This window comes from Copadichromis virginalis, linkage group LG5 (assembly GCF_057382275.1).
Source record: "Copadichromis virginalis isolate Kocher_CV1m ecotype Utaka linkage group LG5, C_Virginalis_male_GT1.1, whole genome shotgun sequence".
Classification (NCBI taxonomy): Eukaryota; Metazoa; Chordata; class Actinopteri; order Cichliformes; family Cichlidae; genus Copadichromis; species Copadichromis virginalis.
In genome coordinates, this window is record NC_140622.1 from 33,234,149 (window position 1) to 33,261,123 (window position 26,975).

The following is a 26,975-nucleotide window of genomic DNA, read 5'->3' on the forward strand; positions in this document are numbered from 1 at the left end:
CATACTGGTCCAGACTGGGGGCACAGATAGCATCACTGCAGCTCTTTCATTTGATGAGCCATCAGGGAAAAAGACAAGATGGGCTGACAGTGGAGGAGAGAGAGAAAGAGAAAACAGTCAGGCAATGTGAGACAAAGAAAGAAGGATGACCACTGGGGAAAAAGGAGAAGCAACAGATATGGAGGAAGAAAGGCAGGGATATTAAGTGGAAAAAAAACAAGGACATATTAAGAATGAAGGGGAAGTAAGACTGGCAAAAAATAAAAATAAAACACTGAGAGAAAGGGAGACTTCGTGTTTGTTCAGGAGGTAAGCATTAAGTTTTGGGTGAGCAGTAGTAATCCATCGTTACCGCTGTTAAGTGCAGCCTTTAAAGGCCAGAGTTTGCCATTACGCTGACAGAACATGCAGGCATGATTCAGACTCCCAGGAGCCTCTAAGGAGCACAGGGTCACCTCTCCAATCCTATTCTATCACCCCCAAATGGACAGTCTCAGTGGAAATGGGGCATGACAATAAATATCATGAGTGGATCACTGCAACAGCAGGGCCATAGCAAAGGTCAAGCCTGCCACAGAAAGGGTGTAACCAGGGTGAAAGGTCACCAGGATAACCATCTTAGTATCCAGGCTCCGTGCAGCATATGGATGCGCTCATCAATGTGTCTCAATTAGACTGCTCCTGTTCCAGCTATAATAGGACGTTTCAATCATCATCTGCTGCAGCTTTGTAGCCATAGGTGGTTGATTTTAGTGAAGTAATATGACCCTGTGGGTGACTCGAGGCTGAACACAAAATGGGGCTTTTACACTTAGCAGGATGTATGCTAATGAGGTGAATCCGGATAGAAGTGATTATCTCATCCTGATCCTTATTAAAATGCATTCTGGTCTCAAGGTATGAGGTACAGAAATAGTAGATGCAACTTTCAGTGGCACAAATACTGTCTCACACCGAGGTTCTAACAATTTATGTGCAACATTTATCTGAATTCAGTGGTTCTGTTTTGCTCATGTGATGCTCTGGAACAAATCTGAACAGCTTCATAAAAACTGTCCCTGAGCTTTCAGAAAGAAAGAATCTCTTTAGTCTACACACAGTGATTTCATGTCTATTTAAACAAACACTGAAAGAAACACTGAAAACTCATACGTGGGAAATAGAGAGAGTGGAGAAACGATTTAAAGCGCAAGCCTTAGGATGGAAGGAATGAAATGAATGATTATCACCGATCGAATAACTAGTTTTATTGTGCTTTTCTTGGCAGTATGTTCTGAAATCTTGAAAGTTAACAAGACACTTCTTTGTCAAGTCGTGAGGTGAAGGTGATCAATCCTTAACAGTGTTTCACACCCTCGATATAGTGAGGCTGAATTTTTACGACCAGGTTCCCATACCTAGAGATCTTTCAGACCTCCCAGTATATATTTGTTGAACAAATCGAGGTCATATCAGGTTTTCGCCACACTTTGATTGATGGTGGGATATTTTTTTAAACGCACTCGCATATGTTTAGGTCAAATTTTAATTCGATTTCATTTATATAGCACCAAATCACAAGCACAGCTGTCTCAAAGCCCTTTATATTGTAAAGTAAAGACCCCACAGTAATACAGAGAAACCACAATAATCAAACGACCCCCTATGATCAAGCATTTGGCGACAGTGGGAAGGAAAAACTCCCTTTAAGAAGGAAGAAACTTCCAGCAGGCCAATTGGGGGTGTGGGGAGTGTTAACAGTAATGTCTCTCTCTCATGAATGCACTTATCTTAAATGTGCCATGTGCATAAAGAAGGTCTCTGACAGGATAATCAACAAAACTAACATGACTTCCTTGTTTAAAGCTTAATGTTAAATCGTATATAGTCAAAAGTGGTGTTTTACCCTGGTAGAATCCTGAACAGTGATATTGTTGCTTACAGGCATGTCTACAGTTATCAGTTAGGTTGATGGAATCATTACTCGTCTCCGAACCAGCTTTAAGACGATTAAATAATTGTTGGTGGAAAGAGGACACAAAGCTCACTGTAGGAGCCATTTTCGTGTTTGCATGCCTCTAGTTGTCCCTTTTTGTGTTTGTGAGTGATTGCATTTAAGGCAGGAACATTTAATTAGGGTCACTGATCATAAGGACCAAACAGTTTGTGATCGCTGTGCTGTTGTGATTTATGTTTGATAATGTTGGACATTAAGATGAACTGTGGAATGGCAAATGCAATCAATGGTGAACAATAAATGTTTAAGCTGACAAGATAACAACAACGCTGGAATTATTGGACTTTCTCAATACCACAAGTTTTCTTTCATAACAGTGGCACTGTGTCAGCTCCACCATTGAACACCTCAGTGGCTTCAAGCGTAGCCTCTACACTCAATGCAAGGGGTTAACAACATACATTCTGTTTATAGCTTTTTATAATTCTGCATCAGATTTTACCTGCTGATAGCACCACCATAACGCCAGATGGCCGTAATATGTGGGATGAGGCTGCATCAGTAACCATGGACATTCTGTCCTCTACTTTGTGATATACACACACGAGATCTTTAAAACTTCATTATTACAAAGTCCAGACTAAAAAGCAGCAGATTATGCTTCAGATTGTTTCATATTATTTTTATCATTTGGAATTCCTACTAGCATCAAGCTCTAGTAGTACACACCACAGTCATAGGTCCTGTGATCCAATCTTTACAGCTTGTGTAGTGCAGACTATGATAATTAAGCAAAAAGTATATTATGTATGCTGTACGTTCATGTAAAAGAGAAAGTTTTGATAAGATTGTATGCAGTGGCAACTGAGTACACCCACACTGTTTCAATCCGATTATTAAGTGATGACGTGACGAATCCTACTTCCGGGCCTAAAGTAGTCTGCGTTTAATATGGCTTTTGTGTTGTTAACATGTTTAATGCTTTGTATTTTCTTCTATTTAATCTCAAAAAGCTCCTAAAAAAAGTCAGTGACCACTGTTGACCTCCCTCGGCTTTTATTACCGCTAATCATTTATTTAAGCTCAGTTTTTAAAACCTTACGATGTAACTACAACCCAGCCCATGCAGCAGTATATGAATGACTAACCTCGTATTGTGGATGGATTATCTCAGTTGTTCTCCTGGCTGAAGTTTGGTCCTTTTACAGCATCCTGCCATGCACTGTGAAAAATTTTCAAGTTATTTTTTGGATAAAGTCGCATCTCTTAAATCTACCCTTCCTTTGGTGACCGACCGTATGCCCACCCCCGATTGTTCCACTACTTTTTGTCAATTTGAACCTGTTTCTCTCTCTACTCTGAAGCATCTAATCGAGAAACTCAATAATACTAATCTTGTACATGATGTTCTTCCATCCCGTATAGTCAAGGATTGTTTTAGTACAATTGGACCTTGTCTTCTGTCCATATTGAACTCCTCCTTGCTGTCCGGCTATGTACCATCAGCTCTTAAACATGCCATAATCCAACCTGTTCTTAAAAAAAGTAATCTCGATCAAAATGATTATGCCAATTATAGGCCGATTTCCAAACTTCCCTTTGTGGCTAAAATTCTTGAGAAGGTAGTTCTGCTTCAACTTCAGACCTACCTGGATGAGAATAACATTAATGATAAATATCAATCGGCCTTTAAACAACACCATAGCACTGAATCAGCACTGCTTCGAGTTTTTAACGACCTTTTACTAATGGCTGACAATGGACGCCCCTCTGTCCTAGTGCTATTGGATCTTTCATCGGCATTTGACATGGTTGACCATAACATACTATTGGCGAGACTAGAGCACACTGTAGGCATCAAGGGCACTGCCTTGGATTGGTTTAAATCTTACCTCTCCGATCGGCTCTCTTCGGTTCACTTGGCTACCTCCTCCTCCTCCGCTGTACCTGTTTGCTGTGGTGTTCCCCAGGGATCTGTGCTAGGCCCTACCCTGTTCTCACTGTATATGCTTCCTTTAAGTGTCATTTTCGAGAAATACCACATTGCCTTTCACTATTATGCCGATGACATCCAGATCTATTTTGAGCTGAATGATGATCTAGCTATGTCCGTGAGTAACTTTCGAGAGTGCATGTGTGAGGTCAAGCAATGGCTTCTGGCAAATTTTCTTATCCTTAACGATAAGAAAACTGAAATTATGATCTTTGGCAGTGACGCTCTTCGTGCCAAACTTCATGATGCTTTTGGTTTTCTCACTAGCTCTTTCCCTGACACTGTTAGGAATCTGGGTGTGCTACTTGACAGCTCATTTAAACTTGACAAACAAGTATCTGCTGTCGTCAGATCTAGTTTCTACCAACTTCGCCTTATTTCCAGGGCCAAACATTACATCCCGCACAATGACTTGGAAAAGCTTATCCATGCCTTTGTTACGTCACGACTAGATTACTGTAATTCACTTTATTATGGTCTCCACTCTACCCTTTTACATAGATTACAGACAGTCCAGAATGCCGCTGCACGCATTCTAACTAAAACTAGGAAGTTTGCTCACATCACTCCCGTCCTTGCCGATCTGCACTGGTTGCCTGTGAAATTTCGTATTCAATTTAAAATTCTGTTGTTTACTTTTAAAATTACCAATAACACAGGGCCAAGTTATCTTAAGGAACTCTTAAATTCATATCTTCCTACGAGGGCCTTAAGATCTTCCTCACAGTCATTGTTGGTTCAGCCCAGATCTCGCTTGAAGTCTAGAGGTGATCGAGCGTTCGCTCTAGCTGCACCTGAGCTGTGGAACAGTCTCCCGATTGGCATCCGGGCGTCTGATTCTATTCAATCTTTTAAATCACGGCTTAAAACATATCTGTTTGAACTTGCTTTTTCTACCAGTTAAATTCTCGCCTTGCTTCTAGTGAGTTGTTCTAATGTTCTAATGTGTCTGGTTGTTTTGCGTTGTCCTGTGCTGTCAATGTTTTCCATCACTGTGTTTGATGGTTCAGCTTTACAGCTTTACTCTGCTTTAGCTGTGTGCTATAATTTATTCTTATTAGTGGTTTTTATCTGTGAACATAATCTCACACTTATATGACTCTGACGTTATAGTCTTAATTATTTTATTATTTTATTGTTGCGTTGCCTATGTCCTCTATCACTGTGTATGATGGTACAGTTCTTCTTTGCTACAGCTGTGTGCTATTGACTGTTCCTATTAGTGGTTTTTACCTGTGAACATAATTCCACACCTATATGATTCTGATGTTTTAGTGTAAATCATTTTATTGTTTTATTGTTCATGTAAAGCACTTTGGCATGCCCCTGGCTTTTAATGTGCTCTATAAATAAAGATTGTTGTTGTTGTTGATTACATTTGTTCCTGACCACTGAGAACCCTCACGTTAACTTTTATCGAGTGGAAAAAAAGTTAGTTTGTTTATATTATGCTAACATAGCTGTGTCGCTAGCGGTCACGTAGTACATCATTATATACCAGCTAGCCAAACTTCAGTAACCCTACAAACGTCACTGCTGTTTAGTTTTCTGTCTTCAGCTCATTAGCTGATCATCAGCAAATGTGACCACCTCTGTAAAACTGAAAGGTTTTACTAGTTTGCTGCTTTTCTAAAGTGTTTGGGTGTGTCTTAACACAAAATATTCCCAGAAGTGGACGTCCCAGCAAATTCAAGAACATGACAGCAGGTTTAAGCTTCCAAAGTTTATCTTAAAAATGACTGAGAGGGCCAAATTGCAAGATATTGGCCCATAATGAATAACACTGTGTGGGGTAAAAACCAAATACCAGTGTTGCAGTGATGTTAAGGACAGGCCCTGGGCACCTTGGAGTCACTGAGTCAACTATAAATGCCTCTGCATACCAAAGTGTTCTAAAGGTCAAATGTGAGGTCAAGATGAATCAAGATGTCAATGTCCACTCTTCAGCTTAACTGAAATGGCTTTGCAGGGCCTAAAGAGAGCTGTGCATATACAAATGCCAGTCAACCTCAATGAACTGAAGCTGCAGAATGGGACAAAATTCCTCTGCAACAATATAAGAGTGATAGAATTATACAGAACACCATTGCTTCTGCTTATTCCTCCTAAAGGTGGACTACACAGAATCCTGTGAAAACTTTCCTTTTTTAATTACATATTTTTCACTTGGTCAAAACATTTAGGATAACACTTCTCTCGACCTTTTTGTACGAAAGACAGAAGGACTGTAAACTTTTGCCTCTTACGTAGCTACCATAGTCTAGCAAGTACCTAAGCAGAAAACACACTGCAGAATGACTTTTCTTACCCTGTGGCAGCCTCAAACACATAACAAGTGATGAGTGGAATTGATTTTCTGAGGAAATGTTGCTGCTGAGCACATTAATGCTCAGAAGGACTGTGCCATGGGACTAGGCCATACAGAGTGAAACTATGTGCTCTTCTGACAAAGTGAGCAAATTAAAAATATTGTGCAACTCAGTATGAGATGCTTCCAAGTTTCTTGTAAAATTTATCCTATGTAGTGCTTTTCTATGTTCCGGGAGAAATCAGCGAAGTCATCACTGCCACTGAGAAAGTGCAGTAACATTTTATGATTAACTCATTCGTGTGTGCCACAGGACTTTACCTTAGGTAGACAAGGCTGACAAGCATCACAAATTAGATCCCTGCAGCTGCCTCAGCCCTATTCTTGAGCAAGCCAGTGATGCCTTTACTATTCAATCACTGCAAGAAAACTGCCTCAGTGGTGGCAAATATAATTTGAAGGATGCATTTATGAGTGCAGTGTAGAACGAAATAAAAACAGACCGGCACATTACCTCAGCGGCTGTAGCTACTCAGCAGCAGTATTTCCCTAGAAATGGTTGAAAATGTTAAGCTCACGGCAAATAAAGCCTTAGTCAAATACTCTCATGTGCAAATAGTGGATTCATTACAGCTTATTGAGACAGTTGACTGGCTGAAGAAATCCCAGAGTGAATGGATAAATGACTTGAACTTTTCAAAGTCACGGTTGTAAGGGGACTGAGAAAGGAAGACGTGGTGATTGAAATCATAAGAATGGGGAGGAGAGCAGGAAAAATAGATTTGTTTGAGGCTACTCCGAGAAGAATCTTCATCTTGCATTAAGAGCGCAGACCTTAAGGGTAAAAATCTTTAGAGCGGATCGCAATTCAATGTCTCAGTACAGCTAAAATAGTATTAAGAGAGGCAATTTGGTGATAACAGAGAAAAGTGTACATCTTTCTTCTTTTCCTTACTGGCTTTTATTTAGCAGCTATGTTTCCCTCCAACTCTTTGTCCTCTCTTCCTTTATATCTGTTCTTTCTCTTGTGCGGTCACACAAATGGAAACAGGACTGTGACTGCATTGCGGTCAGGAAAATGAAGACCATACGGGTGCAATGAATTGTTCCACTGTCCCCCTCCCACCGCTTTTGTTGATGGGCCATGGGAACCTGACAAACAATGGGAATGATTGGAGGGATGGGGGCTGCACGGAGGAGGACAGGAAACAGAGAACAGGAAACCATGTCCTCAAGGAGACAGAAAAGAAGTGAACATGCACAGACTGAGCGGAGACTGTGGTCAAGTTGTAGAAATTGTGGAATGAAAACCTGGAAGCTTGCCATGCAGCTGAAGGTTAAAGCGAACTGAAAATTTGGCTGCTGGAACTGGAAGGCTTTTAACAATAAATCTCAAAAACACACATGCATTCACACACACACACACTTGAATGTCATGACCTCTTTTCCAACCCAGTTGGCAATCGCGTTTTAGGTATGCACTTGCCAACATACAGCGTATCTAGTGGCTGTGATCAATATGCTCCTCTTTGTGACTGTGGTTAGCATAATGGCTGAATGATTAGTCGTGTCCTGTAATACACATCTCCACCTCAGTGACACTCTTTGTGTTCATTAGCTGCTGCAGCTCGTCTCTTTAGCATTCACAGAGCCATGATGGATATGCGGGCTAATCAATGCACGCTCTCCTTGGCTGTCATCTACAATTGGACCATATGCCAGCCACTCAACCTTAAAGGTGGACAGTTGTCTGGCCCTTATGTTACTGCATGCCCTGTGTCACAATACGGAGTCAGCCAGGGAGCATCCACTGTGAGTTCTGTGCCAAAATCTGTCTTGTTTACACTCTGAATACATATACTTCGGATCTAGTCTTGCGTGTATAATCATTCTGCTCCTGTTTTCAGAATAATGGAAGATTTATGTGTGGTTTCCTTGCAAACGTTAGTCCTGATTATTACTCTTAATGGTTTTACATGAAAAACATGCATGGAGGAGGATGAAATATTGATTTCTGGCATAATGTGGCATAAAGACTAGAAAACTGTTTGTTTAAGAACAGCTATACCAGACTTGCCATGTCTAGGTCAGAGTGCGTCAGACAACTGGTCTTCAGGGACAAACCTTGTCAGAGTGGCAGATTGGGAATGATTTACTGAACAGACTGCTCTTTGCCTCCTGGGTCATCATCCATATGTTTAGGTTAACTGGGCACAGCTTGGTTGGCTATATATGGACAGAATTTCTTTCTCAAGTTTGGCTGGTCAGTGCATAAACATAAGAATCATCTGCTTTACAATGTTTCTCCATTTTCAGGAGAAAACAGGTCGTTTTAGACATTTATGAGTGTACTTCCTCTGCTTTAATATCGTTGCCTGAAATCAATCCCATCTGTAAATACACACAGGAGAGACTTTTGACTGAGTGTATTACTCATACGAGGTCTGGCAGCTTTACAGCGGAGCCAAAACGGCTCAAACCAAGCGACATCTTAGAAGTCTTTTTTTTGTTTTCTTTGGCTCTCACAGGATAAGAGTGGAGCTTAGCATTTAAGATGCAAAGCCGTCCACTAGAAAGCTAGGCTGTTTTCGTTAAGAGCCCATGGGCTCAGGTTGCATATCTGTTTGTAGAGGCCAAACTAAGCTGGGTTGTTTATAACCATCACAGGTTCTGCAAGGGAATTTCAGCAGCAGGAAGGATATTGCTGTTATTGGCTTAAATATTATTCATGGGTTAAATATATATCCTTGTCAGCTGTGAGAGGCTGGGATGAGAGAATGAAATGCGAGGCATACTGAGGTCATACTGTATGAACATGTGGTATCAATGGCAAAACAGTACAGTTCTTCTGTTACATGACAAAGACCACACAGGAAGTTCAACAAAAAGAGGTTTCCTAAGGTTTTTGGAAAATATGCAGTCCTTGGTATTGACTTTAAAGCAATGCCCTAACTACTTTACCACAACCCTATTTAGACATGTGATCCATCCACGGTGGATCAAATCTACTATTAAACATGAAAAAAAAGAGCAAAGCACAACCAAAAAGCATTTGAGGTGCTCTGAAATCTAGCACAATGCTGAAGTGTAACTGCACAGCCGATACCTGTTCACAGGGTCTGTCCCCAGAGACGAAAGCAACAGAAGTAAAAATGAAGTCAGTCTGAAATTAGCTGTTGTTCGCTCTATCCCATTAAAGACTAAAAATACCTATACATATACAGACTGCCTTGAGCTTTGTAGCCTGTAACTGTTAAAATCGGTCAAATTAGTGAATGATGCTTGACTGGGCAGCAGATTGTGAAGGCAATTTTGTCATTAAAATATTAAAACTGTTAATTCTTACTGTCCCCAAGGAGAATGGTTACATGAGTTTTAGAAATTACCTAAATTTTATGTGGGCTGTATTAAAAAATAGTTAATGGTTCAATACAAGTGCTGCCCTATAAGTATTCTTATACTATGTATGTGTGTTCTGCAGTCTAACAGATTGTGTATTGATCAAACAAGTAATCATACACACAATTTAAAACTACCGATTTATTGAAAGCAGGCAACAGACGAGTACAAGTGTGTAATTTATTTTGTTTGCATGCTTGTGTGTGCAAATGTGTGTGTAACATCCAAAAAACAGGCTCATTATAAAACCAATTAAACCCACCTTACTCTCATTATGAAGCTGTAGGGCTTAAGAAGAGATTGAGGACCTGTTGTACTCCCAGAGGGCTTCTGCCTGGTCAGGCCTGCTTTAGATGATAAAACCACTTTTAAATCCGCTGAAATCAAACACCACAAATCGGTCGTGATGGGTCAGTATTTTTTTCCGAGTTCATCCCTGTATCCCTGGCCCCTGGTCAACCTCATTATACACCGCTCGGTATCTGACCTCTAGACGGTTGTGCTGGGCTTTCTTAAACATTGTTTCACCGCAGAAATGTTCACATTCTCTGGTTTCTGTTTGTGCTGCTATTTATGAAAAGAAGAGTGTGGGAAAAATAATGTAAACTGGCTCCATTACTGTGTGGGATTTTGATACGGGAGAAGAGGAATAGGATAAGGAGGAGGAGGAGGAGGAATAGTAGCTCAAGCAGACAAGGAAAGAGAGCAAAAACAGAGAGTGAGCGAGCGAGAGCGAGAGAAAGAAGCTTATTTCTGAACTAAATCTGTCTTTGAAATAACTATTTAAAGGATAATTTGTGCATGGTGTTGAGTTATTAACAATCTGACAGGTGAGAGACAGTGTCTGTCCTCTTATGATCTGGATTTAAGAGGCCATCCTGTGTTGCTATTGTAATTGCAACTTTGGTGTTAACATAGAAGACAATCACAAATCTTTGCTTCTCCCCTTCCACCAGCCGCATACACCAACAAACAGACACACCCGTTAGCACATATTTATGCCCCCACCCCTCCACCCTCTTTTCATTCTTGGATGGCAGAACTGACGGTTGGAGAGGCACAGCTGCCTGGAAGGTGGAGGCATGATTGATTGATGAAGTTTTGGTGCCCAGGGGATCCAATCATGTAATCAGTTTGTATTGATTGACTGTCCCCATTGAGAGACTGCTGAGGCTCTGCTGCCATGTGTGCAAGCTAAGCTTGGCACACATTCAAAATCTTCTGCAGTCAGATTTGATTTGGGTGGCGAGGTCGGCTAAGTCCACGTGTTGGGATTCATGCTGGGAAGTCTGTCATAATCACACTGCAGACGTTCCAAACCGCTCCCACAATTCTCTGCTCCAATTCTTCATTATCTTGTATTTATTTTAATTATTATGATTGAGAAATTAATTCAGCTTTACTGTAATTGCATCACATGTTTAATGATCCAGTCTCCTTGGAATTTAAATGGGGCTTCCACCTGGGTTTGCATAGCTAATGAGATTTTTTCCCCCTTGCCACTATGTTTTTTTCCCAGACTCTTGTTTCACATTTCTGACTTCTATTTCACTTGTCAAGTTAGCATCACTTTAGTGATGCAATGCACATCATTCCTTCACCAGCATTACAAAAAAGGGCATTGTGAGTGCAAATAAAGGTATTTTTGTGAAATATAAAATTGAAGGACAGCACTAAGGAGAAAGACAAACAATTTCTGTCTTTGCGACAAAATGATGAAAAATGAACACTTTCAATATATCACTAACATCTAGTTATACTGAGAATAACAATGGCTTTTTAAGCTAAAAGCTCTTCTTAAGATTGACAACTTCCATATCAGTGAGCCACTTTTCACAAAGACAGACCTGCTTATTTATTTGCTTTACCGAAGCAGCACACCTTGTTTGTTGGTAGAGGTGGGAGAGGAGAATCGAAACCGCTTCACCGGTGGGCATTCGTTTTCTATGCTTGCATTTAATGAGCCCCAAAAGATTTCTCTCTGAAAGTCACTCCAAAGTCAAATTAAGGCTGAACTTGCTAAACACGTTTCAAAACTCAGATGCGTCACTGCTTTAACCTCAGGGGTGAATGTGGGTCAGAGGCGCAATAACCAGTTGGACTACTGAATGAGAAGCAGCTAATCTGTCTTTCCCTTTTCTTCCCCTCAGTCTCACCACAGGCTATAAATGTACCTTGTCTTGGTGGCACTGGGTGAACACGCTAGCAAAACTATTGCAAAGCGCCACAAGTCAGGAATGTAAATGAAGGAGAATGAAATAAAATGTAAAGCAACCACAGACTCTCCATTTCAAATACCCACACCTAATTTATTGTGTAAGCTTTCAAACACACATTGGGAAATCAGAGGTAACTGTTGAGGGAAAAACAAACTGTGACTAAGCTGTGAGACAGACATTTTTGAATTTGCTTACTTGCTGTCTGAGAGCTAGATAAGAAGATCGACATCAATTTCATCTCGGTGAAATCCACAGCTGTGATGTTTGGTGCCAAATGTTAGCTTATTATAAAGCCTGCAAGAACTGGCATTAGTAGCCAAGCAACTTGAAAGGTGCTTTCAACTAAAGCCTACTTAAACATGTTTTTGGAACATGGGATAGAATATAGCATATAGAACTATAAAATCAACCGTTACTAGAGATGGACCGATCCGATATTACGTATCAGTATCGGTCTGATACTGACGTAAATTACTGGATCGGATATCGGAGAGAAATAAAAACTGTAATCCGATCCATTAAATATCAAAAAAACACCTCACAAAACTTGCAACAGGCCTAACTCGGCTCATAACGTAGCACCTTGCAGCAGTATGCGTCACGTGATAGAGCGGCTGTGTGTATTTGTAGCATCTGGCATTTTATCTCCGAGGAAGTTATCCCAGAGAGAAGTAAAGCAAATGTGTAAGTTCATCTCTGAATGTTTGTAAAGCATTCCAGCCTTAAGCTTAACAACCGATATATGGAGCGACTGCCTCTTCTCTCCACCTCCGTCTCCTGCTGCTACTTCAATCATGAAACTGATCAATGATCTGCTGATCGGCTTTTCTGTCCGTCTCTCTTGTTTGTTCATCGCCCACTTTGCACCAGAAAGAGGAAACCAGCGGCTGAACAACAGCAGCACGTTTAACCTTGATAAGCTGTTGTTAGAATTTATTTAATATTACTTTCTACAGAAGGATCTTTTTCTATGCAGCTGACGGCTGGTAACTGTGCAGGGGCGGATCTAGCAAAGTTTAGCCAGGGGGGCCGATAGGGCATGAACAGGGAAAAGGGGGCACAAAAACATACATTTCTTACTTATTCTCATTTAAATTGTCTAGCTTTTAATAAATAATTATCCGAATCTTACACCCAAAGTTTTAATCTGATGTAAAATGTATAGAAGTCCATTAGTGTATATAGTAACTATTAAGTCTAATATACCCTAGTAAGCTATACTACTTTTTCCTTTGGGAAGGTATCTGTGCAGTCTGCAATTCTGTTGAAGAAAGATGTTGAATCTATTTAATTATTCTTGAAAAATAATTTATTTCTGGGCATTTTTTTCACACACTGCATCAAATTGAAGTTGATTACGTCATTTAAGCATCATGAGGTGGAGGGTGGTTCCTTATTTTTTATTTTTTTTGCTGGGAGTTTTAGAGCCCTATTAGTTAGGTTGCTTACTCTTTAAAATACCAGAATAGGGAGGATGGAGTAGGTTTAAGTTTATTAGATTGATCAGTATTGCTGAACTATGAAATGTTTTGGGTGTATCTTTTGCATACAGGTATAACAGACTAGCTTTAGTGGGGGGTTTTTTTGTTGTTTTTTTTAACTTGAGTATGAACTTATACAAAAAGCAGCAAAATATTTAAAAAAAACAGTTTTATTGATTAAAAAACACACTATATCCGATTCATATCGGTATCGACCGATATCCAAATTTATGATATTGGTATCGGACATAAAAAAGTGGTATCGTGTCATCTCTATTATGTACTGAAGTTAATTCCTGATCTACAGCTTAGCAGGTTGACTAATCTCTCAGATCTCTCAGGTTAAGTTTGTTTGGTATTTAATGGTGTTTGAACACCATTAAACCCGGAAAAAAATCCTTCAGCTTGCTTTCTAAGTAGACACAGCTCTTTAATGTAACAACTGATGAATTGATGAATTGCTCCTCTTTGAAGACATCGCTGTACTGAATTAACAGAGATTAAATTGTTTTTGATCTCCTCATTTACAGTACCTACTAGTTAAACATTTCCTTTGCATTTAATTTCAAGTTGCTCTTTTTCATTTACAAATTAACAAGCTGTTTTGTCTCACATAAGTGCCTTTTTAGATAATGAGCTGATGTTCTAATGGACCGCTGGAAGGTAGGAGCATTTATTTACAACCGATTAGCCATTAACGAAGAATAAAGCGTTACTGGCTTGTATAGTTTGTATGGACCTTCATTACAGTTGTATACTCTGGAGAAATGCATTGATGGTTATTGCTTCACATTTTATTGAAGTCGTTACACTGCTGTGCACCAAATGGAGCCAAGAATGGTTTCCTTTAGTGTTACAAGTTAAAGTGGAAAAACATACCAAACTTTACACATAACAGTGGGTGATCATAAAACTGAAAGCAAAAGCCATCCGTGCATATTTCATATAAAGCTGCTATTTAGTTTTCTTTTAACAAAACATAGAAAGCATACAAAATCTTACAGAGAAGAGTCCTAATTCTACAAATGTACAGTAACCATTCAGTCACTGTCTCTTCATCTCTGTGTTTGTCTATGCCTCTGCAGGTCAGGGTGGACAGCCCTCTGGAAGGAGGAGTGCTGTATGAGACAGTGACTGTGATGAAGGATAGCAGTCCCATCCTCAGGGACATGGCCTTCTCCCTGGACAGGAACTCTCTCTATGTCATGTCTGGCAAGCAGGTGAGGAAAAACCCTCATGTTGGTGCTGCTGTCAAGAGAACCATTGGAAAAGCAGGATGATGCGGCAACAGATGAGGCTGTCCTTCAGCTGGAAGCCCACTGGTTCAAGCCCCTATGATAGCGAGTGTTCGGCATGTTGACATGTCCTTCAGTTAAACACAAGATGTGTAGCATGAAATTTAGAGTTTTAGTTGACAAGAAACATACAGTATGGAAGTATTTTTGGAAATCGGTTAGTGGAAGCGGTTTTGAACAAACATATTAATAATGATGATTAGATTTGGATTGAGGGCCAAAACAAATAAATAATCCTTGTTTTTTTAGGCTGTTGCAAAAAGAAATGTTCTGCACATTCTGTTAAGATTAGTATTTCTGCATGGAGCTTTGGAATCAGAAGTAAAACGGTTTCAAATCAAAAACATTAAGCTATGCTAAATTATAAATTAATACTGTTTATTTGGAATTGAAGCAGAGGATTATGACTTATCCTTAAAACAATAATTCCCTTACATTCATGAACTGTACGTCTACAGAAGAGATTGTTAAATATGCAGACTGTGTGTAAGAGGATGGACCACTGCTCCAATTACTTATCCATGCGAATCGACTTACAGCGCATGCATCTTTTGTACGTAACACACACACACGCACACACATCCCTTACAAAACCAGTGTCGGCTTTTTTTTTTTCCTGTGTGGCTGTATTCCACCTCATCTGCTCCTCACTTGGCCCAGCATCACAGAGGCGAGCAGTTGTTGTCGTTGTTGTTGGACGATATTCTCTGCACTCATTGGAGATAAGAGTGAACAGTGGTAATCACTTTCAACTCCCATCAAGTGATTATTTTGGCGCGCTGGCATGCCACTGTGAAATGGGATTAGGTTTCAGTGCAGCCAAAAAAAGAAAAAAAAAAGTCTCTACCACTGCTCTCGGTTGTCTTCTGACTGCTGGAATTTATTGAGCCAGAGTCACAGGACAGAAAGCCAAAGGGCAGTGGGACAATTGCAGTTGTGTCAGTTACATCAGAGTGGCTCTGACTCTTTCCTGAGAGCCTGAAAAACAGTCTGGAAATCTATAAAAGCGTCAAGTTTAAGACAACACATAATGTCATTTGAGGAAGAATAGAGACAGTCTTGTGTTGGGTGCCGTCTTCTAAAACAAATCAAGGCAGCTCTTCCTTCTGTGTGATAGACTGGAAGAGACAGGGCATAACTTATTGATGAGCTCTGGTCGTTCAAGGAGAGACACATGCTTCCTTCAAGGAGATAGCCAGCTATTCTCCTCACTCCGCCTTCAGTGACGCACAGTAACAGAGCAATAACCAAACCCTGCTTCGCCTGGCATTTTCTCTCAATATTAGAACAGCTTTGGCTTTGTAGCCTCCAGGAGCTTGAAACAGAGTAAAGCCTTCCGCTTTCTGTCTCCTCCTCCATCTTTGCTCAGCTTTCCCTTTAGACTTCCCCGTATCATGGGTAAGGAATCCCCCAGGGAGAGGGCTTCACTCGCAGATTTCCCACATTTCCAGTAGATCCCAGAGATGAGAGATTTTCAGATTCCTGGGAGCCAAACAATACAGAAATGATGTGGAATGAGGAGCGAAGCACAGACAGATTTGGCTGAGATCAGCCGACCCTTGTGGAATAACAATGAGCCCCTCTGTCTCCTGCCGGGTGAAACATGCAGGGTTAGCATGATGATGAAGAGTGAGGATCGTGTGGATGTGTGTGGATGTGTGTGTTTTTGTGTCTTCACCAAAACACCCCTTGGAAGCCATTATTGATATGGAAAAAAAACAGCAGTTAATCTTTTTTCTCACTGTATGCCTTTAGTTTGATCAATTCTAAGAATAGAAATGCTCAGAATCCAAACACACTGTGAAGTCATGGCTAAGGCTTTAAACCTAAAAGAAGAAGGGGGGGGGGGGGGGGGGGGAGAGAAGTGCTGCAGGGTTTTTCCAGAGCAATATTTCAAAGTGCCACTCTGTGAAATGTAAAATCATTGCTTGAAATCCAACCCAACCATTTCTTTGTTTACCTGTGCCTATTTATTAACCCTTACCTGTATGTGAGAGTACAGTGTACCAGCGTTTCCCAGCCTATTTTGTCGGACCTTCCCCCTAAACTCAGATGGGCTGAAGCCCGCCTTTACCAACACACCTATCATGATCCAAACGTGTTCATTTGAATTGTTTCTAAACTGCATGAATATTCATCAGCAGCCACATGGTGCATCTTTTTCTGTTTGTAGACAGATGTTGTAATTGCAATTTAAAAATGAAATATGGATCTAAGATTGTTTATATTTATGTTATCCTTATTTTCTTTGCTTTTGGTTTAGTTTGCATTCATACTACTGTAACACTTCCGGAGTTTGCAGTCGTTTATCAGCACTTATCCACTAATGAACTCAGGTGTTGCTGTACTGTTAACACGGGCTGGTAGGAGCCGTGTCTTGCGAAGTGAATGTGCTGTGCTGGTGATTTAGTACTACTTCTGACAAAATCAGCCTCTCACTAATCTGTAACCTCATTTGTTTATTGCATTATTATGAAATCGTATTATTCTTAATTAAGCAGAGGTACTCTGTCATCTAAATATACAGCCCGACAACTACAGAGTACCTTTTGAGTTACAAAATTATTCTGTTGTGAAATCACTGCAGCCAGGGTGCTGAAAAGGCCAAGAGAGTTTCAAACAGAAACCTCTCTCTAAAGGTGTTCGCTTAAACTAACGTAACATGTTTTAAGTGTTTACAGCCGATAAAGTGAAGAAATTAAATTTAACAGAAATCTGCATTACAATGTTAATACAGACTTTATTTTTTTTCATATCCTGAAATGGTAAATGGACTGATTCTTATTATTCACTTCTAAACTCAAGTGCAACTAATAAACATTCACACACATTCACACTCCGATGAACGCATCGGAGGGTTATTTGAGGTTAGTATCTTGCCCAAGGATATTTGGCATGCGGACTGGGGGAGCCAGGAATCGAACCACCAACCTTCCGATCAGTAGCTGATCTGCTCTACGACCTGAGCCACAGCCACCCCGTCTTTTGAAATTTTTGCACCACATATATTAATATTTTTATATTTATGATTTAATGTAGCACAATTTTTGAAACAGCTATAGTCATACTGTAAAACACTGGAAAGGTGTTGGATATTCGTTGAAATGCAATGCAATCATGTAGTCATGTGATGGCTGTGGATTTTTCCAAATCAGACTGAGGATATAGGATGACAGCATCACAGAGGTCTAAAAGCCTGAATGGTCATCTGACAGCATTCGTAAAGTTCCAATAAATCCGGATGAAAGTGTTACAGAGATAGTGAATTGGTCAGATAATAAGGTCGAGCATTAGTGTAAGGCCATCCCAGATGTTGCGAGACGATAAAGATTTTCCCAAAGCTAGAAAAGTGGATGTGATCATCAGCCGATTCTACCACGGTACAACGCTCAAAAGCAGTCAGAATGAGATTTTGCCTCTGGGGAAAAGGGGCATATTTATTGGTTTTCTGTGATTGCTTGAAATGAGGAAATACCACGAAAAAACACAAGGCAAACAAAAGCTTGATGAGAAATACTAAAACTCCGTCTAGTTATGAATGATTCATGAGGATCTACAGCACACTGAACATCCACTGAGAAATTGTGATTAATTTAAGCAAACACAATTGTAGACATACATTATAAAGGACACACATATACAGTATGTTGTCATATGAACATTGCACAAATTTTCCTTTCTTAGCCATATTCCAAGATGAACAGGTATCTACTTGAGATGTATTCAGTATTCTGTAACAAAGAAAATTCAAATCCCATACAAATTTACTGGTGTGGAAATACATATTCTTATGTTGTTGCGGTCGGTGATCTCCACCAGTGCTCTCTTCTCGTAATTTTCCAGCTTATTTTTTATAACTAAAAATATCTGAATTTCACCCTCATGTTTCAGCTCCCCGTTTAGCCAATTCGGAACCAGTGACTATGTCTTGATTTCCCCTTGGACTGCCTCATTCTGTTTATCTGTGTGTGTTCAGGTCACTACAAAAAATATGAATATTTAAATAAACAACAGCATTAGCTTGTGCTTTCACTCGCAGCAATACCATGGCTGGTCTTGTGTCTGTGCGTTTTTATGGTAAAATATACTCCTTGAAACTACTGTAGCAAGAACTACACAAAGATCATTTTCCAGTACTTCTGTAGATGTTACTACATGTGTCAGTCTGGGATAACTTTAGATCGATTTTGTCAATGCAATAGAGCCACAACCATTCAAAATATTAGGGGTGTGCAGCTGAGCTCAAAATGAAAGAAGAGTGTGAAGATGGGTTTGTTCTAACCAATGGTTACAGAGAAATAGCTTCATCATGGAGCTGTGTTGTTTCTGTGTTGGTGCTTTAGATGATAAATTAAACATGGGTATACCCGCCAATCTGAGAAGTGTCTCCAAACCTGGATTCTTTTTAATGACCAGCAAAGGATGACTACTACATAAAGATCTCAGATTCCATAAAAGTCTTTGGGATAATGACTCCTGGTGACTCATTGTGTACTCTTAAGAAACGTTAGTCCCATTTAGAGTCAAATAGAGTGTAAGCAGAGTATGCTTTAGGTTGTGGGTACTTTGTGATTAATAAGCTGCTTCTATAAGAGTCTGCAGCATTCTGTTTTGCTCAGTCAGATGCACATACCGCTCGCTGTTATGGTACAGCGTGTGATTAGCTCTATGCAGAGTTTTGCAGATGCAAATCTACATGTTTTAGTGCCGTCTACACATTACAAAGCTTAGTGGCATTGCTGCTGTTGTTTGTTGGCACTGAAGATAAAATTGCCAGACATACAAATCATTATAAGTAAATTGACAACCAAGCGTGGAAACGAATTAAAGATGTAAATTGACATTATAAGTAAATTGACAACCAAGCGTGGAAACGAATTAAAGATGTAACTGCAGCCATTGTTTTTGCAAGTCATCTGTGCTTCTTTGAATTCTGTTGTTTGTTTTACACAACTGCCTATTTATAGTGAAATATGGTTGTTGCCTTTCCTGTTCATGGCAACTTTTCACCCAAACAGATTTTTACTAATGCAGTTTCAACATATTGTACCAGATTTATCTAGATACATTTGAAAACTATGAAATGTTGAGCAAGGTGTTCCAATTAGTATCTTTGATTTTCTATTTTATGTCAAGTTGTTATGAGTGGCTTAAGTGTGCAACAAAACGTGTGATTTCACTTGTATGTATGTATTTAACATGTAAATTAGTAAGTCAATTGTGTAGCGTTTTTCCTTTTATGCTTGCCGTCAAATTGTCAAACCCTAACCCTGGTGTCAGCCAGCTGGGACACATGACCTAAAAAGACAAAGTGACAGGAGGGTCACCACAAAGTGATCTTGAATGACATAATATTTTGTTGTCTTGTTATGACCATCAAAGTGGACTTTATGCAACTGATATTTCTGAGGCTTGCTATACTTATCATTTTATTAGGCACAACACAACATGAAGGGTGGTGTACTGGAGACCTTCTGAATGGATGCATATCATGTAACTGTAATAGTGTAATTGATCCAGTGACCGTTGTTGTGTTGTAACTTACCTTTGTGCCTGCATCTCAAATATTCCTGTTTATACATGCACACACAGTTTATTATGTGTGTTTGTGTTTATACACACACACACACACACACACACACTCAGGACATATTGTTTGAGCTTATTTGGATTCAACTCAGTAAGACCGTGCTCAGATCAGTTCCACTAAAGGAATCAACCCTGATTCTGCGGTGCAGGCTTCACATCTGATTCTCAGAACAGACAGTAGAAAACAGAAGATCCATAGCTCTCCCCCTGTAAAGGTCACACCGCAGACCAACTTTGTTAACTTAGATGAGCCTCAGTTTACAACAATTCATGGATTATTTCTACTGCGTCAGATATGTACTTAGAGCCCTCAGCTCCACCCGTGCTGCAAAATAATTTTGTTAATGGAATGCACCGAAGGGATTCTGAACTGCTGGAAAAAAGGGAGAAAGTTATTTCGAAGGGAGCAGCAGATAATCCATTTTGCCAACACAGACCTGAGAGAGCACCCACTTATGCTATCAAGAGCACCGGAGACACTCTAATCCATAATCCACTCTTCATTTGTGATTGCTTACATCAGGAAATTGCTTGCATCATATGTCCAGACCCAGAATAATAACAAAGTATAAAATAGCTGGGCTCAGGCTGCGGGTCTAACTGGTTTTGTATGCAGGGGTGGTGCAAACGCAACAGCAGCTAATGGAGAGCTTATGCTTTGCCAGACATTCATGCATGGAAGTGGTGCTAGAAGTAGAGAATGTGGCTGTCTGTTAGAATGCGTTTCTGTCTGCGCAGATGTGGAAAATAGTACAGACCTATATAATGTGGCTACAGTGTAATATACTTTATTGGTGTGTAAGAAAATCCTTTATCAAAGGTTATAAAAAAAGTTAAATATGAAGATTGCTGCAAAACTGCTTCTCAGATTTTGGTGTCATTTCAAGTCATTTCTGACAAAAAAAATCTAGCAATTCTTCATGTGGGTAAACCCACAGTACTGCATACTGCAAATTTGTGTCTGCAGCTAGAAAGAGAAAAAACGGGTTGTTTTCCTTTGGGATATTTCAGTGCGAGCTCTGACGAGGCTTCCTTATAGTGCAAAATAGGCAAAATGATGAAATGGGCTTTGCTCACTCATCATCAGCTGCTTATTATTTCATCAGTGTTTTATTTGCATGCCTTTGTTGGCCTTATTTCCACTCCATGACATCAGTATAATTGATGCACAGGTTGATGGCTTTTGGATAAAATTCTATTTAATACACTGTCTACCCAGTTTAGGCGTGTCATATGTCAGTATTCTGGCTTATTGGTCAGTGCTTTTGAATTACTTTATTAGTATTTTATTTAGATGTCCCACTTTGTGTGAAATATGATGATAAAATAATATATGTGGCACCTCTAAGCAAATTTCGGTAGCCATATCTATAAGAAGTTTCAGAGGATAGTTTGTATAAGACCAATGTTTGCATATTTCTGTATGACTATTTTGGGTGTCCAGGTGGCCTGGTGGTTTGGGACACTTACAGATATTTCCGGGTTCAGATCAGAAAGCTAATAATGCATGCATGTTATTTTTGCTTCACCATTTTTCCATGTTTCCTGTCTGGATGTCCACTGAAGATTACACAGTGTGGGCACAAATGTACCACATTTATCTTAATAATGTAAAATTGATTGTAATCTAAATTGGACAATATGTTCATGAACAATATAGGGCTCCTACTGGATTCAAGACTCTTTACAGATTTGCTATAGATTAAAAAAGATGTTAAAAATATTGCAACAAGACAGCACTAGAATTTATAGCATTGTTTTTTAATTTTCTTGAGCTGTTAAACTGTTCCTCTTGTTTAGGTGGCTCAAGTTCCTGTGGAGGCCTGTGAGCAGTACAGTACATGTGCTGAGTGTCTGAGCTCTGGTGACCCCCACTGTGGCTGGTGCGTCCTGTATAACATGTAAGTCCACTCACTTTATCTTCTCTCACAATCCCATACTCTCATCATAGCCCAGGGATTTAAAAGCACAAAATTACTGTATGTAGTCACATGATTTGTTGAGTTTAATATAACACAGTTATTGTACTCCATGGAGTTTGCCATTATCAACAGCTGGCAGGATGAATATAAAGCCAGGAAGTGGTTACTGGACAGTGTGATCCCTCCTAAATAGCGCTATTTGGGACAGCAGAAACTACATGCCCACCAGATTTTATTGTCTGTCGCACAAGAGGAAAAGGGGTGTTTAATGGAGGAGGGAGGGATTAGCCTTACAGCCACAGCAGGTGTACCAGCTGCACTTCTACATACCCGGGGAACATTTTGGACCTGACGGAGCAGGCTTATCTCCTCCATCTTAATTATCTGACCCCAGGTTAGCTTGCATAATACCTCGATATGGAGCAAAGGGGATTCAGAAGATTAAAACCCTGTGTTTCTGAACCAGCCGTAGTGTGGAATCTGACCTCAGCCAGGGATTTACTGCTGTCATCATATGACGTCGTCATTTCAGCCAGCAATATCTTGATGGTGATCAGCATTATTTAAATTGCAGCTCTCTGCTTTATCAAACTGGGTGGGAAGAAGGAAAAAAAGTGCTTTTTAAAATCTAAATTACTTCATTAAACAGTTGTTTTTTTTCTCCCTGAGTACTGACTTTGTCTGAAAGTCCCATTAAACTGTTTATTTAAATTAATGCCTTACACTTATCAGTGAGTAGATGGGCTGCTGTTCCCTCAAGTAACCCAAAGTGAATCATGATCTCTCACACTGCAGAATGAGACTACTTTGTTTTTCTGTCTATTAAATCCAGATTGGGGTCTTTTTCAGCTGCCTGAATGACTCTCTCAGTGTGGCACATACACTGCTTTCAGGATCTCAGTTTCCTACCCCTGGCAGGGTGAACCAAAGAACCTATCTAACAGAGTGTGTGTGGGGGGGTGTTTCTGAGCATGCAAAGAGCCTGAAGGAAACACGAACAAATGGTTCCATCAGACAAAACACGGTGGATAAAAGAGGGAAAAATAAAAGGCAATGAAAGACGGTCAGAGATGAAAGACGTTTTTTTTCAGGAGCACTTCATCTGATGAGCGGTTAGAAGGTGACCGTCTACACTGCTGTGGCTGCGGTCCGCCTCAAGGAGCCGAGCCAGCAACAGCTGTCACCACGTTTCCAATGCACCTTTATATCGTGTTGTAATTACAGCAGAGGCCTCGGTGCTCTTTGAGCTCTTTCAGGAGGTGCCACCCCCTCAACAGCCTCTGAGAGTGGATTAAGTACCTTCTCCCCTTGCTGCATGTGTTACATGTTAAAAAGAAAGAGATGATGGTGTACAGTCAAAATGCTCTCTGGATTTGCTTTCTTAGTTCAACTTTACAGCACAGATACGCTTTATTAATTCTTTTTAAACAGTGTTTGTGTTTAAGTACAGCATAGAAACCGTACAGTCAGATAGATTCTCTCTGAGAGAAAACTGCTATAATGCTTCTATGGTAGTGTCAAGATGGTAGTGTCAATATAATCTCTACATCAAATCCTACATTTCTAAAGCTGGCCAAAAAAAAAGAAAAAAAAAAAGATTTAAAGGTCCTTTCCACTTCTTGCCATTACTTAAAATATCTTTTTACTTTGCACTTCTCTCTTACGGGATTATTCTAAGGTCACAGTATGCTGCCAGCCCTTTCACTTTTACTTTTAATTGCCTGTTGGAGTCTGGGAGTTAAAGCTATTCTTCTATTGCTCAGTAATTTCCTCTGCGCAAAAAATAGCAAAGTGAAATGTTATAGAGACAACCAGCATCTTAAAGTCATTTATAGGAAATAAAAAGTAATTGGACACAATTGGAAATACTTTTAAATGCTATATAACACTTAATTCATATCAACTCAGTCTATATCTGCTATATATTATATAATATGTCTGAAAAAGCAGATATGGATGGCTAAAGGTTTTATCTAAACTCTGATTTAGCCAAAGTAGCAGCACTGGTTCTATGAATGGGAATTGGAGAGAGCTGGGTGATACGACAAAGAGGAGAAAGGTAGATATATTGTGTGCAGAAGACCAGGTGGAAGGGAAGCAAGGCCAGGAGCATTGGGAGTGGATTCAAGCTTTTTTTTATCATAGGAGAAATGGGGCTAATGAGGTAATCTTGAATAAATAGTGTTGTGGAAGTGAAGAAAGTGTCAGACAGGATCATGAATTTGAAGCTGGAAATCGAATGTTGAATGTTCTCAGTGCCTATGCCCCACAGGTTGGATGTCAGTTTGAAGAGAAATTCTGGAGTAAGTTAAATGAAGTGGTAGAGAGTGTCCCCAGGAGGAGAGATTGGTGATTGGTGCAGACCTCAATGAACATGTAGTTGAAGGGAACAAAGGTGATGAAGAGGTGTTGGGTAGCTATGGTGTTAAGAGAGGAGAGAAATGCAGTAGGAAAGATGATGGAAATAGTTGTGGTGAACACGTACAACAATAAGAGGGAGGAACATAAGGTGACATTAAAGAGTGGAGGAAGCTTCACATGGGTAAACTGGATTAAATGCTGGAAGCTGAAGAAGGAAGAAAGTTGAGTCCAGGAAGGAGTTGAGACAGGCTCTGGTGGGTAAGGAAGATTTGTCAGATGACCAGGAAAGTGTAGTGCTGAGGTCAAGAAGGTGTTTGGTGGGTTCAACAGACTCGGTGGTAGAATGAGAAAGTGCAGAAAAGAAAGAGAGTGGTTAGCAAAGAAAATGTGGGACAGTCAGAAAAGTTGAAGAAAGTAGATAGGAGTACTGAGAGGCTAGGCATATGGCAAAGAGAGAGGTGGCAAAGGAAAAGTCGTATGTGAGGATAGATATTAAGGAAGGAAAAAAGACTTGTATTGATTGACTTGGTAGAGAGACTGAGCTGGAAAGGATGTGCAGCAGGTTAGGGTGATCAAGGACAAAAAGGGAAATGTAACAAGTAGAGAGAGTGTTTAGAGATGTTGGAACCAGTACTTTGAATGTAGACAATGTCGAAGATGAAGATGAATATGAAGATGTAGAAGATGAATGAATGTAGACCAATGTCGAAGATGAAGATGTAGAAGATGAATGAATGTAGAAAATGACAGCAAGAGGGAGACAGTTGGAAGAAAGTTAGGAAGGAAGTGCAGAGGTAAGGACGAAGTGAGAGCAGCTTTGAAGAGGACGATGAGAGCAAAGGCAGTTGCAGTCCAAGCAGTCCAGATGACATACCTGTGAATATACAGAGATTTCTAGGAGGGAGGGCAGTGGACGTTTTGACCAGCTTGTTTAACACTATCATAGAGAGTGAGAGGATGGCTGAGGAATGAAGAAGAAGTGTACAGGTACTGTTTTTCAAGAAAAAAAGATGATGTGCAGAGCTATACTGACAACAGAGGAATAAAGATGATGAGCCTTACCATGATGATATGGGAAAGAGTTTTTGAAGCTAGGCCAAGAAGAGAGTTAATAACCAGTAGCAGCAGTATGGCAGAATGTCAGAGAAAGAGCATTAAAGATAGAATGTTTGGATTGAGAGTGTTGATGGACAACTATGAGAGGGCCAGAACGGGTTGCACTGTGCTTTTGTGGCTCTAGAGAAAGAATATAATAGGGTGCCAAGAGAGGAACTGTGGTAGTGCTTGAGGAAGTCAGAAGTAGCAGAAAACCATTCGAGGGTGGGTCAGGACATGGATGAGGAATGTGAAACAGTGGTGAGTTGTGAGGATTTTTAAGTGATAGAGATTGTGTTTAGAGGCAAAATTTAATTTTTTTTTTTTTTTCCCAAAAACTGTATATATCTCTTTTCTGCCTTCACTGAGCAGTTAAAGTACTTTGGCACTACAACCCAAATCTATTCACTTTAAGCACTTTTTATCTGTCAAACACACTCATGGTCTGATGGATGCTTCAGGCACCAATTGGGGATCAGTATCTTGCAGATCGGAGGAGCTGTGATACAAATCACTGACCCTCTGATTGGTATATAATTAACTCTACCTTCTGAGCCGCAGCAGCCTGGTCTTTTAGGAGTGAAGTGCTGATTGACCAACAATAACATATAAAACTCAGTGAGATTCAACACTAAGCTCGACATTATTTAATACATTTTTACCTGGAACTTTCTGTTTCTCCACAGGTGTTCGAGAAGAGATCGGTGTCAACGGGCAGATGAAGCCTTCCACTTTGCGACAGACATTGACCGCTGTGTGAAGGTTATTGCTCACCCAGACAGCATCGCTGTATCAGCACATAGTGTCCCTGTGAGTCTGCTTATCATTCCGCCAATCACTGCAATGCCACTCCACTCACAATGCCAGTGTTTATGAGCAATCAGCAGGAGTATCCTTGTTCATCCACATGTACAGTAAGAATAAGCCCGGGAGATAAGATTAGTTTTGTGAGATGTGAATTGAGACAGAAGGTCCCTGTAGGGCATCCACTATATTTACTTTGGTTTAAAAACATGTATTATGAGATTGGAGACAAATGTGAATGGGGGAGAGTTGTTATTGTAGCGTACTCTGTCTGCTCCTCTGATGCATCAGCCAAAAGGTTGATTACATTTTCTGAAAGCTCTATTTAGCTGCTCTTTCTCCAGTAGCCAAGAGCACAGAAGACATTAGGAGGTAAAAAAAAACATCATCTTAAAAGGACTCGTGGGACATTTGAGGCAATGTGCTTGTTTGTTTTATTCTTGAGTAATATAGGAGATGATCAACATCACTCGTGGGTAAATGTGCAGCTGGAGCCAGAAGCTGGTTACCTTAGCATTAAAACTGGAAAACGCCCAGTCAATAAAAATGCTATACATAAATCTCACTGAAACA

General features: G+C 40.1%; 1 protein-coding gene across 1 annotated transcript in view; it reads left to right on the top strand.

The window, feature by feature from the left end:
• Positions 1-26,975, top strand: part of LOC146710142 (plexin-A2-like) — an 87,233-nt gene that overhangs the window by 27,112 nt on the left and 33,146 nt on the right. Inside the window, exons 4-6 of the mRNA XM_085457431.1 lie at positions 14,422-14,556; positions 22,021-22,121; positions 26,285-26,408. Of these exons, the coding sequence (XP_085313557.1) occupies positions 14,422-14,556; positions 22,021-22,121; positions 26,285-26,408 (360 nt within the window). The remainder of the gene's footprint in view (positions 1-14,421; positions 14,557-22,020; positions 22,122-26,284; positions 26,409-26,975) is intronic.